The 11690-nt window shown below is 46.2% G+C and overlaps 2 protein-coding genes across 4 annotated transcripts; both read left to right on the plus strand.

The window, feature by feature from the left end:
- The first annotated feature begins 1606 nt into the window (after nucleotides 1-1606).
- Nucleotides 1607-4200, plus strand: LOC112898536 (lysine histidine transporter 2-like). 2 transcript variants are annotated; one of them, XM_025966873.1, is made up of 8 exons: nucleotides 1607-1754; nucleotides 1853-2025; nucleotides 2151-2537; nucleotides 2656-3055; nucleotides 3263-3368; nucleotides 3459-3550; nucleotides 3685-3753; nucleotides 3858-4200. In XM_025966873.1, the coding sequence occupies exons 1-8, from the start codon at nucleotides 1716-1718 to the stop codon at nucleotides 3975-3977; spliced, it is 1386 nt and encodes a 461-aa protein (XP_025822658.1). In that variant the 5' UTR covers nucleotides 1607-1715; the 3' UTR covers nucleotides 3978-4200. The 2 variants fall into 2 exon arrangements, with proteins under 2 accessions (XP_025822658.1, XP_025822659.1); XM_025966874.1 differs by having other exon boundaries at nucleotides 1628-1754; nucleotides 1853-2056.
- A 1191-nt stretch (nucleotides 4201-5391) lies between these two features.
- Nucleotides 5392-11533, plus strand: LOC112896200 (lysine histidine transporter 2-like). 2 transcript variants are annotated; one of them, XM_025964121.1, is made up of 8 exons: nucleotides 5392-5513; nucleotides 5671-5877; nucleotides 6068-6447; nucleotides 6564-6957; nucleotides 10392-10497; nucleotides 10609-10700; nucleotides 10816-10884; nucleotides 10987-11533. In XM_025964121.1, the coding sequence occupies exons 1-8, from the start codon at nucleotides 5475-5477 to the stop codon at nucleotides 11083-11085; spliced, it is 1386 nt and encodes a 461-aa protein (XP_025819906.1). In that variant the 5' UTR covers nucleotides 5392-5474; the 3' UTR covers nucleotides 11086-11533. The 2 variants fall into 2 exon arrangements, with proteins under 2 accessions (XP_025819906.1, XP_025819904.1); XM_025964119.1 differs by lacking the exons at nucleotides 10392-10497; nucleotides 10609-10700; nucleotides 10816-10884; nucleotides 10987-11533 and adding exons at nucleotides 7086-7191; nucleotides 7305-7396; nucleotides 7539-7607; nucleotides 7732-8200 and having other exon boundaries at nucleotides 5671-5873; nucleotides 6064-6447.
- The last annotated feature ends 157 nt before the right edge of the window (nucleotides 11534-11690 follow it).

Below are 11690 nucleotides of genomic sequence, written 5' to 3' on the forward strand. Positions count from 1 at the left end.
GATGCTCATAATTAATTAAGGATATAATGTGCGTCCACGTGTTCATAGTAGACTTAATGTGCATACATGTACGTGAGGGTTTGTGTGTCTTTATATGTTTCACGAGAACAAACACATTTGTGATACCCATGATTGTCAGCATCTAGTCGTCCGTCAGTTCTCTTCTTATTATTAATACATGCTGGACGCAATGTCTTGGATCTTTCTAAGAAAAAGAAGAACGTCCAGTCGTCCATGACCTCCAAGTGTATGTCAACACAACGTCCATAGAGGGCTCAACAGGCCGGTCCATGGTTATTTCTATCCACATTTCGCTCAGCAACATGGCCATTTCTTAGAGATGGTACATTAAAGATGCTACTCAACACACGCCACAAGTCACACTACCACACACGTATGCGTCTCCTACACGGATAACCAGTTTTTTTCCTCGAACGCGCAGAAGAACTGCACGTCGTTGTATTAATGATAGAACGGTCCAAAATACAATACTAAGTCCATGGCTTGGGTTAGTTTTTTATTACATTCGCACCTAAAGAGACGTAAAGATTTTTTTTACATCGGAGTTATGCTAGAGTCATCATGAAACTGATTAAATTTTTTCAAGCATGGTTAGGATCTGATCAGGGATGAAAAGTCTAAAATTTCATTAATCAAACCTGTCATTTTCGTTTAAAATAATCAATAGAACCGGACTCCCTCCACCGTTTACCAAGACCTGCGTGTCGACGCATGAAAGGAATTAGTTGCTGCAGGCCGTCCAGTCGTTGTTAGCAATTCTTACAAAACAAAATGGCAAGAGGGAGAACTGTGAGTCTAGATCCGTGATGGAGCAATCCAAGCCATCTAGACCTATCTGCTGCAACCGGGAAGTCTCCTTGCAAATTCGCATGCAGAAACTGGATCATCTCTGGGGACATAGTACAAACCAACTGTCACTGTTTCATTAAGCTGAATGACAAGGCTGAACAAGTGAAGCTGCTAGAAAACTAGACCAAGACCAGGTCGCTTTCATCAGCAAGAAGATCGGAATTCTAACTTTAAACAATGAAAACTGATGAAAAGGATGTGTGGCACACACAAAGACTTTTTTAACACTGCATACACACTGACATACACACCGCGTACCACCTCTATGAGACTATCAACATGCCTACGCACACCGTATTCTATGAAAAATCTATGAGAGACTGGACCGGGGAATCTTAATTAAGATTGATAAGCCACCAAGAACGCCTCATTATCAATGGAACACATCACCTACCGCTAAAAGAAAAACTTGCGCAGATATTAACACGCATTTTGTGAGAAGACATGAATGAAAGCTCCTATTTCCAAATTTTACTTGTTGTATTTACATGAAAGCTCTATATTTGGAATTCCAGAAAGTAAGTAAAAATACTGCAAGAAAGTGCTAACTACCTAGGAGTGGATTCAAACAAAAGGTGAAATCGACCGCCTGATAGCAATGGCCGCTCTCACCCTGGCCATTCGATGGCGATCGGACGCCCAGCATGGAGCCACGCAGGACCCCCGAGCCAGCTCCCCGGCTCCTCGTCATCCGCGAACGCATCAGCTGAGCTGGAGCTTGACCCATTCTCATTAGCTCTATAAAGAAGACGAGAGCTTGCACTGTCTGCCGCCTCCGCTCCTTCCCCATTGCTGAAGGCTCAGTGGCATCCATCGTCGAGGTCGAGGCGCTCCCGCCGGCGGCCATGGAGATGCAGCAGCTCGACGACTACTCTCCGGCCAAGGCACGGCCACCTTCGCTTCAATTTCCTGCCAAGTTTGCCGGCCATGTCGCGGCATCCTTTTGTTGTTTGTGTCCGTGCTCATGAACCAAACTCTGCAGAGCAAAGGGCGCACGGACTCGCAGGAAGGCAGCTGGAGCGGACCGGTCGAGGACTGGCGTGCGATCAACTCGAGGAGGAACGCCAAGTGGTGGTACGCCGCCTTCCACAATGTCACCGCCATGGTCGGCGCCGGCGTGCTTAGCCTTCCCTACGCCATGTCCGAGCTCGGCTGGTCCGTCTCAGTCTATCTTCCATGGCGATCAGTTCAGTCATCTGTGACGACGTTTCTCATCATGTCAGAGTATAATTTTGTTGCTTCATCTTTCTTTTTTCTTTCCGGCCGATCACGATTCGCAGGGGGGTTGGCATCACGGCGCTGGTCCTGTCCTGGATCATCACGGTGTACACGCTGTGGCAGATGGTGGAGATGCACGAGATGGTGCCGGGCAAGCGGTTCGACCGGTACCACGAGCTGGGGCAGCACGCGTTCGGCGAGAAGCTGGGCCTCTGGATCGTCGTGCCGCAGCAGCTGGTGGTGGAGGTCGGCCTGAACATCGTCTACATGGTCACCGGCGGCCAGTCCCTGCAGAAGTTCCACGAGATGGTCTGCGACGAGAGGTGCAAGAACATCAAGCTCCCTTATTTCATCATGATCTTCGCCTCCGTCCAGTTCGTGCTCTCCCAGCTCCCCAACTTCCACTCCATCTCCAGCATCTCCCTCATTGCCGCTGTCATGTCTGTCAGGTACAGTTTCTGCCCCTATTGTACTGTAGCAAATCCGGCAAATTTCTCAGACCTACATCTACAGGAGTATAGATCGAAACAAGATCACTGACTTCTTGGACACTATGATCCGTGCCAGTTACTCGACGATCGCATTTGTCGCGTCAGCAGATCATCACAGGACGAATTCGGCAGAGGTGGACTACAGCCTGCGTGCAACTACGACGCCCGGGAAGGTGTTCGACTTCTTGGGGGGTCTGGGCGACGTGGCGTTCACATACGCCGGGCACAACGTGGTGCTGGAGATCCAGGCCACCATCCCGTCGACGCCGGACAAGCCGTCCAAGAAGCCCATGTGGAAGGGCGTCGTCGTCGCCTACATCATCATCGCCGCGTGCTACTTCCCTGTTGCGCTCGCCGGCTACTGGGCCTTCGGCAACCTTGTCGATGAGAACATCCTCATCACCCTCGAGAAACCAAGGTGGCTCATCGCCGTCGCCAACATGATGGTCGTCGTCCATGTCGTTGGCAGCTACCAGGTACAAATATGCATACTTACATGTATTACCGGCATTTTTTCAGCCCGAATTCGTCTAGAGTTTCAAATTTCAGTGAAAATTTAGCCATATTTCAAAAAAAGTTGGTCGAAAATCAGCCTACCGGTCTTACCGGGCCCCTCGGATAAACTGGTAGCTTGACCACTGGTCTGAACTAGCTCTGTGTCCTAAGTGTGGTTGGTGGCGCAGGTCTACGCGATGCCGGTATTCGACATGATAGAGACGGTGCTAGTGAGGAAGTTTTGGTTCACTCCAGACCTGAGGCTCCGTATGATTTCCCGGACTGTCTATGTTGGTAATGCCTCTGTCTGAACTGAAAATTCTGAAGGTCTGCTCACCAGTCTACTGTGCAAACAAGACTGATATTCAGATGCAACCTGTGCAGCGTTCACAATGTTCGTAGCCATGACCTTCCCCTTCTTCAGTGAACTGCTCAGTTTCTTCGGTGGATTTGCCTTCGCGCCGACAAGTTATTTCGTAAGCTCCCACGGATCCATCTATCCAATTTATTCTGCTACCCACTGTGCAGTAGTTTCTTGCAATGGCTAATCAGGTCCAGATTTTTGGCATCTGAGCTGAGTAGCTGACCAAATTGTACTTGCTTCTGCCAGCTTCCCTGCATCATGTGGCTCATAATCTGCAAGCCAAAAAGGTTCAGCCTCTCATGGTTCACCAACTGGGTAAGAATAGAGATTGAACTAACTGCCCATACTAGTTTTCTTTCTTCAGTACAATGACTCTGTTTAACCATTTCGTTTTTCTCTGTGCTGTACATGCTCTTCAGACGTGCATTTTTATTGGAGTGTCATTGATGATACTGGCACCGATTGGAGGTCTCCGGCAGATCATTTTGAAGGTCAAGACATACAAATTCTACCAAGACTACCATGGTTTAAGCCATTAGCCATAATTAACAGTGCTCAGCATGTCTCGGGCCATCATTAGCTAAAAAAAGGTTTTGAATTTTGTACCATAAAATTCCTCTTTTTTTGTTTTTGGCATGACAAGAGAAATTGACATCATCATGCAGTGTAATTTGCCCACGGAACCGATGATAGCTCCTAACGCGAGTTTTATGCGTGCCAAAAAAAATACGGTAATATCACGGATGATCGGATTCAGATCTAGATCCGAGCTCATGATGATCCGTGACATGGCGTGTTTCTGTTATTGTCTTGAACCACGACATAGATGGTTTTGAGTTATCATATGCATATGTCATTGGGATGTTTATATTCTAAGGCAAGCACACTCAGCTCCAATAGTGCGCCGTTACTATTCAGCTAGGCACTTGCCTCGTGCGGTTGGGCAAGCACTGCTGAGTTTTCAATGGCTGTATGGGAGCACAACTGGCCAGGCCTTGGCTTTAATTTCTGCCTACGTTTTGATCAGCAACTTGGTCCATTTTACAACAATACTACTGTAGGGTTGTCAGGAAGCTGAATAGCTTATCATCACTCCAAGCAAGATAAACAATCACAGAAGATGAAAAAACTCCAAAATTTCGCCAATCGAACTGTAAATTTCGCGGAAACAAAATCAGTGGAACTCTCACCATGTGTCCTGGTCCACGTGTTCAACGCAAGAAAGAAAAATTGCATGGTCTATAAATTACTCCCTCTTTTTTTAAATATATATAACATTTAGGACAAGCTAGTTAGTTCCTTTTTTTTTGCTAAATAGCTTGTCCTAAACATCATATATTTAAAAATGGAGGGTGTATCTGTAGACCAATCCCAAATAGCAAGGGCAGAACACTTCATTTTCACAAATGGGTTAAAAAAAGGTAGGAATTTCGGAGTTAGGTTAACAATGTTATCAGCGAGGGTCAAGTCAACGGTGGATACTGCAGATTTGTCAGCGACCGGAAGTCTCCTTGCAAATTCTCACGCCAGTGTGCACTGGATCTGATCAAACGAAATGCCACCATCTCATCCAGTTCAGCTACAAGCAACTTGAAGAAGTAAAAAAACCAGCTAAATAGGCAGGTCGCTTTCGCCTGCAGGCATGTCCATGTTATGCTTCTCCATGGCTCGATGTTACCTCTGACGTTCTGAGCAAACTCAGCCATACACTGAACTTGTGAAAGAAAGTGAAAAGGTACAGTGGCTCGAAGCTAAGTACTAGATTCAAACAGAAGATAAATTGACCACCTGATAGCCATGGCCGCTGTCTCCCAGGCCATCAGATGGGGATCGGACGCCCAGCATGGGGCCACGTCGCCGAGCTGACTCCAGGGCGCGGGTCGTCCTCCGCAAAGAAGTTCAGACCTGCCAGGCTGTCGCCTCCCTTTCTTGCGCTCCATAAAGAAGACGACTTCTCTGACGCCTCTGCTCCGATCCCTCTCCATTGCTGAAGGCACAGTGCCATCCATCGTCGAGCTTCGGAGCTCCTGCCGGCCATGGAGATACAGCAGCTCGGGGACTATTCTCCGGACAAGGTGCGTCCCCCAGCATGCTAAAAAAGGCATAATTCGCCAACATGTCTAGCTTGGATTTGGAAGCCATGTTGCTACAACAAAGATTTGTGGAAGAAAAGAAGATCAAATAACTCGAGATTTGCTTGTCTGTGATGATCGGTTGGTGAACTCCCTGCAGTTTGCCAGCCTCGCCCTTGCGCCCGAAGGGCGCATGGACTCGCAGGAAGGCCGCTGGAGGGCGCAGGAAAAGTCGATCGACGACTGGCTCCCGATCAACGCCAGGAGGAACGCCAAGTGGTGGTACGCCGCCTTCCACAATGTCACCGCCATGGTCGGCGCCGGCGTGCTCAGCCTTCCCTACGCCATGTCCGAGCTCGGCTGGTCAGTGCCGCCATTAACTACCTTCCTCGTTCGAAGAGAAAAAAAGCAGCATCTACCTATGTTCCCTATGCAAAGTCAACGCATTATGCCATGACATGCTGATCTGTTCGGTCATCTCTGACATTGATCATGAACACAATTTTGTCGGTTGTTTCTTTCGATTTCCCGGTCGATCGATCACGATTTCCAGGGAGGCCGGCGTCACGGTGCTGATCCTGTCGTGGATCATCACGCTATACACGCTGTGGCAGATGGTGGAGATGCACGAGATGGTGCCGGGCAAGCGGTTCGACCGGTACCACGAGCTGGGGCAGCACGCGTTCGGCGAGAAGCTGGGCCTCTGGATCGTCGTGCCGCAGCAGCTGGTGGTGGAGGTCGGCCTGAACATCGTCTACATGGTCACCGGCGGCCAGTCCCTGCAGAAGTTCCACGACGTCGTCTGCCCCGACTGCAAGCACATCAAGCTCACCTACTTCATCATGATCTTCGCCTCCGCCCACTTCGTCCTCTCCCAGCTCCCCAACTTCCACTCCATCTCCGGCGTCTCCCTCGCCGCCGCCGTCATGTCGCTCTGGTACAGTTTCAGAAACTGCATCTTCTCCTTTCAATTGTACTGTAGCTTGTCCGGCAAATTTCTGAAAGCTACATGACAATAGCTTGAAAGATCACTGATACGGATACCCATGACAGCTACTCGACGATTGCGTGGATCGCGTCAGCTGCCAAGGGGAATTCTGCGGACGTGGACTACAGCCTCCGCGCGACGACGACGCCGGGGAAGGTGTTCGGCTTCTTCGGGGCGCTCGGGGACGTGGCGTTCGCGTACGCGGGGCACAACGTGGTGCTGGAGATCCAGGCCACCATCCCGTCCACGCCGGACAAGCCGTCCAAGAAGCCCATGTGGAAGGGCGTCGTCGTCGCCTACATCGTCGTCGCGGTGTGCTACTTCCCGGCCTCGCTCGTCGGCTACTGGGCCTTCGGCAAGGAAGTCGATGACAACATCCTCATCACGCTCGAGAAACCAAGGTGGCTCATCGCCCTCGCCAACATGATGGTCGTCATCCATCTCCTTGGCAGTTACCAGGTACACAAACATGTCTTCAATTCAGACATCACAGTGATTTTTATAAATGCATGAGATATGCTGGAATGTGATGCATTGAATCTTAATCAAAAAAAATTGTGATGCATTGAGTGATGGATGATTGGCAGATTTACGCGATGCCGGTGTTCGACATGATAGAGACTGTGCTGGTGAGGAAGTTTTGGTTCCCTCCAGGTCTGATGCTGCGTCTGATTGCCCGGACTGCCTACGTTGGTAATGCCCATGTCTAAACTGATGAACTCTTCAGTCTAATCTGGTCTGAAGGCCTGCTCAGTGCTCACCGATCACACTGGAGAAACAAAGACTGATGAGATGCAACTGTGCAGCGTTCACTATGTTCGTGGCCATCACCTTCCCCTTCTTCAATGAATTGCTCAGTTTCTTCGGTGGATTCGCCTTCGCACCGACGACTTACTTCGTAAGCTCCCAGATCAATTTAGCCATTCACCCATTTTGTTTCTGCTACATTAGCTTCTAGAGATGACTATTGTTCATTCAGATATAGAATCAAGTTCAGAATTTTAATCAGAGCTGACCAAATTGTTACTTGTTTCTGCCAGCTTCCCTGCATCATGTGGCTAACAATCTACAAGCCCAAAAGGTTCAGCCTCTCATGGTTCACCAACTGGGTAAGATTGAACTAGCCATACCTTTTTTGCCTCTTCAATAAAATGTTTACATTTAAGCTTTCCCTTTTTTCTTTTTTTTCTGAACGCAAACACTCTTTTACTCTGTGTTCTATATTTTCTTCAGGCGTGTATTGTTATTGGAGTGCTGCTGATGGTACTATCACCAATTGGAGGACTCCGGCAGATCATTTTGAAAATCAAGACATACAAATTTTATCAAGACTACCCCCAGCAATGATAAGTTCATCACAAACCCCTGGTTTAAACCATGAGCTTTGCTATGGTACGGTGAAGTAATTGAGGATCGCCCATTTAGTTAGATCTAGATGGATATTATCACATATTACCTAGTAGAAGGTAATGGGACAAATATGCATTTATATTGTTTTATTTTTGGAAATAGGAAAAATATGTAAATATCTTGCAATTAGATCTTTTAAGCAAAATAGATTGCAATCAGCCATAGCTAATGTGTTGACGTCATGGCGTGCAAACATGTGTAACTTTTTTAAACATGATGGATCTCTACGTATACTTACGTAATGCGTACTTAACATTTGTTGTATTTTTTGTTAACATCGATGATTGATTCAGTCCTCGACTTTGTGCTGATACTTCAACTTGTTTGTGTATTTATTCAAGAATTTGTATGCCACGATACTTAGACTTATATTTTCTGATTCATTTTTTAACCGTTATAGTCCTATTGTAATTATACTCGAATTTTCAATTCTTTGAAGGCAAATATATTTGTTTATTAACTTTTGTCTATTTTGCAACGGCAGTATGGTGAATTTCATCTAGCAACCGTTCGACATAAAAAAAGGAAATGTTCACAAATGTACAATATTTTTCAAATCGATAAAATCAGGACTGTTTGAAATTTAATCCACAACATAGTTGATTTATTACAAATATTTTCAAGAAGGTGTTTTTTTATATCGAATATTGCAGAAGGTTGTATAACAGGTTGTACACAACATGACCAAGTTCAGAGTGATGGTTTCGCGGGAACTGACTGTGTATATTGTCACTATGTCAGTCATGCCGTTACTTTTACGGATGGTCATTTTATCTGTCTATTTCACATAGGTGAATCCGACATTTTAAATCCTTTTTTAACGGCACTCGTTTGTCTAGGAACTTTCTTTTTTTTAACTATTTGAATTATGTGTTATTACACAAGTTCTCTCACCTCTCTGTGTTGGCAAGATATCATTGACCCGTAAATAAAGATGCATGATTAGCCGTCAAATATTTCTTTTAGCTGTGTGTATTTATCCTTTTTGATGAAATGATTCATCAAACCGTAATTCTTGGTGAAATAATACCAGTGGAAGTAGACTGATCCCACCATTTACCCAGGTCCGTGTGCTCGTCGCAAGGAAGAGAACTTAACCGCGATGTAAACTAGCGGTAGGCCGGCCGGTCGCGTGAACTATTCCATCTGTACTCACTCATACAGCAAGTCAAGGCGCCGTGGAGCAAGACTTGCCTGCAGCCTGCCGGAGGTCTCCTCGCAAATCCGCGTGCCATTAAGCACTGCACCACTTGACCAAACTAATTAACTAGCTGTCACTACTAGTTTCATCCGGCTGAATTCTTGTGGCCAAATTAAAAAACATGCACCTAAACTGATACAAAGCCTGAAGAAGTAAAGCGAGGAAAAATAGCTTGAGATGTCGGGAAACTGAACCTGAAGTAGCCCACATTGTGCCTATGTTCTTTTTTCCTAGAGCACACGTTTTAGCGCGTATTTTCGTGAAGAAGACATGTTTGATATTTTCGGGGCGCAACCAGATGTTTGACTTTCATCAGAAGAAAAAACGAGATGTTTGACCGGAGCATAACCGCGCAAATTTCTTTTCTCCTATTCGCAAATTTTGCTCGTGCTTATTATTACATGAAAGCTCAATGGAATTTAATAATTGTGAAAGTAAGTAAACTGTACTTCTCAGAAACTAAATTCCCTAGACTGAATCAAATGAGAAACTGACCACCCGATAGTCATGGCCGCTCTCACCCGGGCCACCCAATGGTGGGGATCCGACGTCAGGCATAGATCGAGTCACCTGTCAGGCTGTCACTCACTTCCCTTTCAGGCTTTCATTATTTGCGCTTTACAAGCAAGACGAGCTTCATTTCACTGGGATCCATCGTCGAGCTGGGGAGCTCCCGCGCCGGCCATGGAGATGCAACCACTCAACAACTGTGCTCCGGCCAAGGCACGTCCACCAGCATATATATGCATCACTACCTTCACTTCAATTTATGATCGAGTTCCCCCAGCCATGTCGGCATCGATCTTCTTCTTTCTCTTACCATTTCCGCCCACTCTTGCAAGTTTTTGTTTTTTTTTCTTTCGAAAGAACAGCATAGGACTAGTGCCAGTTTCAACAAGACACACCTAGCTTGGAAGCCAAGTCGGTCAAATAGCAATTGTTAGAAATTGCTTTTATTTAAAAGAATCGGTTTTTACAAGGCAACTATTCTTATTAGTACAAAGATTTGTGGAAGAAACAAAGATCAAACTCAAAATTTGCTTTTAAAAAAAATCCAACTCTCTGCAGCTTGCCAGCGTTGATCAGTCCAACTCTGCAGCTTGAAAAAAGCAACTAATTTAATAATGGCAAGAACTCGGATCGATCGCAGGAAGGCAGGAGCGCGCAGGAGAAGTCGATCGACGACTGGCTTCCGATCAACGCGTCGAGGAACGCCAAGTGGTGGTACTCCGCGTCGAGGACTGGAGCTATCTCTGGACTGTGGGTGTTGGTGGTGGCGCAGGTCTACGCGATGCCGGTTTTCGACATGATAGAGACGGTGCTGGTGAGGAAGTTTCGGTTCCGTCCAGGCCTGACGCTCCGTCTGATTGCCCGGACTCTCTATGTTGGTAGTGCCTCTTTCTGAACTCTGAATTCAATTCTTCAGTGTGAACTCTGAAGGTCTGTGGCTCACCAATCACACTGGACAGACAAGGCTGACGAGATGCTGACCTGGGCAGGGTTCACGATGTTTGTAGCCATCACCTTCCCTTTCTTCAGTGCATTGCTCAGTTTCTTTGGTGGATTTGCATTCGCCCCTACAACTTATTTCGTAAGAGCCTTTGATCCTTTCAAGTTCTAGACATTTTGTTACTGCTAGTCTGCTACAATTGTTTCTTGAAACTGTAACCTGTGAGCTGACAACAATTCCCTCTTATTTCTGCCAGCTTCCCTGCATCATGTGGCTCACAATCTACAAGCCCAAAAGGTTCAGCCTCTCATGGTTTACCAACTGGGTAAGAACTAACACACTGTCCAGACTATCTTCAATACAATGCCTCTCAGCCTCTTCCTTAACTTTTCCTCTCATTTTCACTGTGGTTTTTCATGCTCTTCAGATCTGCATCGTTCTAGGGGTGCTGCTGATGGTACTGTCGCCGATTGGAGGACTTCGGCAGATTATTCTAAAAGCAAAGACATACAAATTCTACCAGTAAATGTGACCAACTCAACATAAGCCGTATCCCCAGTTTAAGACATACTCAACAGACGCTGGAAATGCCTCAAGTTTCAAATGAAACTCCCATTTTTCGGCACGACAAAACTCACATTAGGCAATGCAATTGGTGCTACATCTGCACCTTATTCGAGTTTTTGCCGCACCGAAAGATATGGGAGTGTCATAGATCAAAATACAAAGCTTGTTCCAGTAGTTCATGGTGATGGCTTAAACAAGAGTTTGTGTTGAGTCACCATATACATATAGATGATTTGTTTGTCTATGTTCTAGGGCAAAGTTGTTTACTTGTGCATAAGGGAGAATGAGTGGCAGTGGTTTGTATGTCTTGATTGGTTTTGCTTTGGAGTTTGATAAGGTGGTCTGTACTTGTGGCTTTGGAATAGTGGCTACTCTGATAGGGTGTTCTGTATTTGTGGATCTGAAATACTGGCTTGACTTTCAGACTCCTTTTTTCAGATGTTGGCCGTCTCATCTCTGCTAATACAGTAAAAGCTTCTTTCTTGCGTTCTTCAAAGTAAGCTTTTTTTCTTAAACAAATGATCAAACATACGATAGCTTGCTTCTAAATACCAAGAGCGGAGG

The sequence above is a fragment of the Panicum hallii genome, chromosome 6 (assembly GCF_002211085.1).
Source record: "Panicum hallii strain FIL2 chromosome 6, PHallii_v3.1, whole genome shotgun sequence".
Lineage (NCBI taxonomy): Eukaryota > Viridiplantae > Streptophyta > Magnoliopsida > Poales > Poaceae > Panicum > Panicum hallii.

Bases quoted from the DNA above. Each gene is read 5' to 3' on its own strand.
- LOC112896200 (XM_025964119.1), top strand. From the start codon at position 5,475: ATGGAGATACAGCAGCTCGGGGACTATTCTCCGGACAAG. The intron at 6,958-7,085 runs GTACACAAACAT...GATGATTGGCAG, and splicing joins ATCTCCTTGGCAGTTACCAG to ATTTACGCGATGCCGGTGTT. The intron at 7,608-7,731 runs GTAAGATTGAAC...TATTTTCTTCAG, and splicing joins TCTCATGGTTCACCAACTGG to GCGTGTATTGTTATTGGAGT.
- LOC112898536 (XM_025966873.1), top strand. From the start codon at position 1,716: ATGGAGATGCAGCAGCTCGACGACTACTCTCCGGCCAAG. The intron at 2,026-2,150 runs GTCCGTCTCAGT...CACGATTCGCAG, and splicing joins GCCATGTCCGAGCTCGGCTG to GGGGGTTGGCATCACGGCGC. The intron at 3,056-3,262 runs GTACAAATATGC...TTGGTGGCGCAG, and splicing joins ATGTCGTTGGCAGCTACCAG to GTCTACGCGATGCCGGTATT.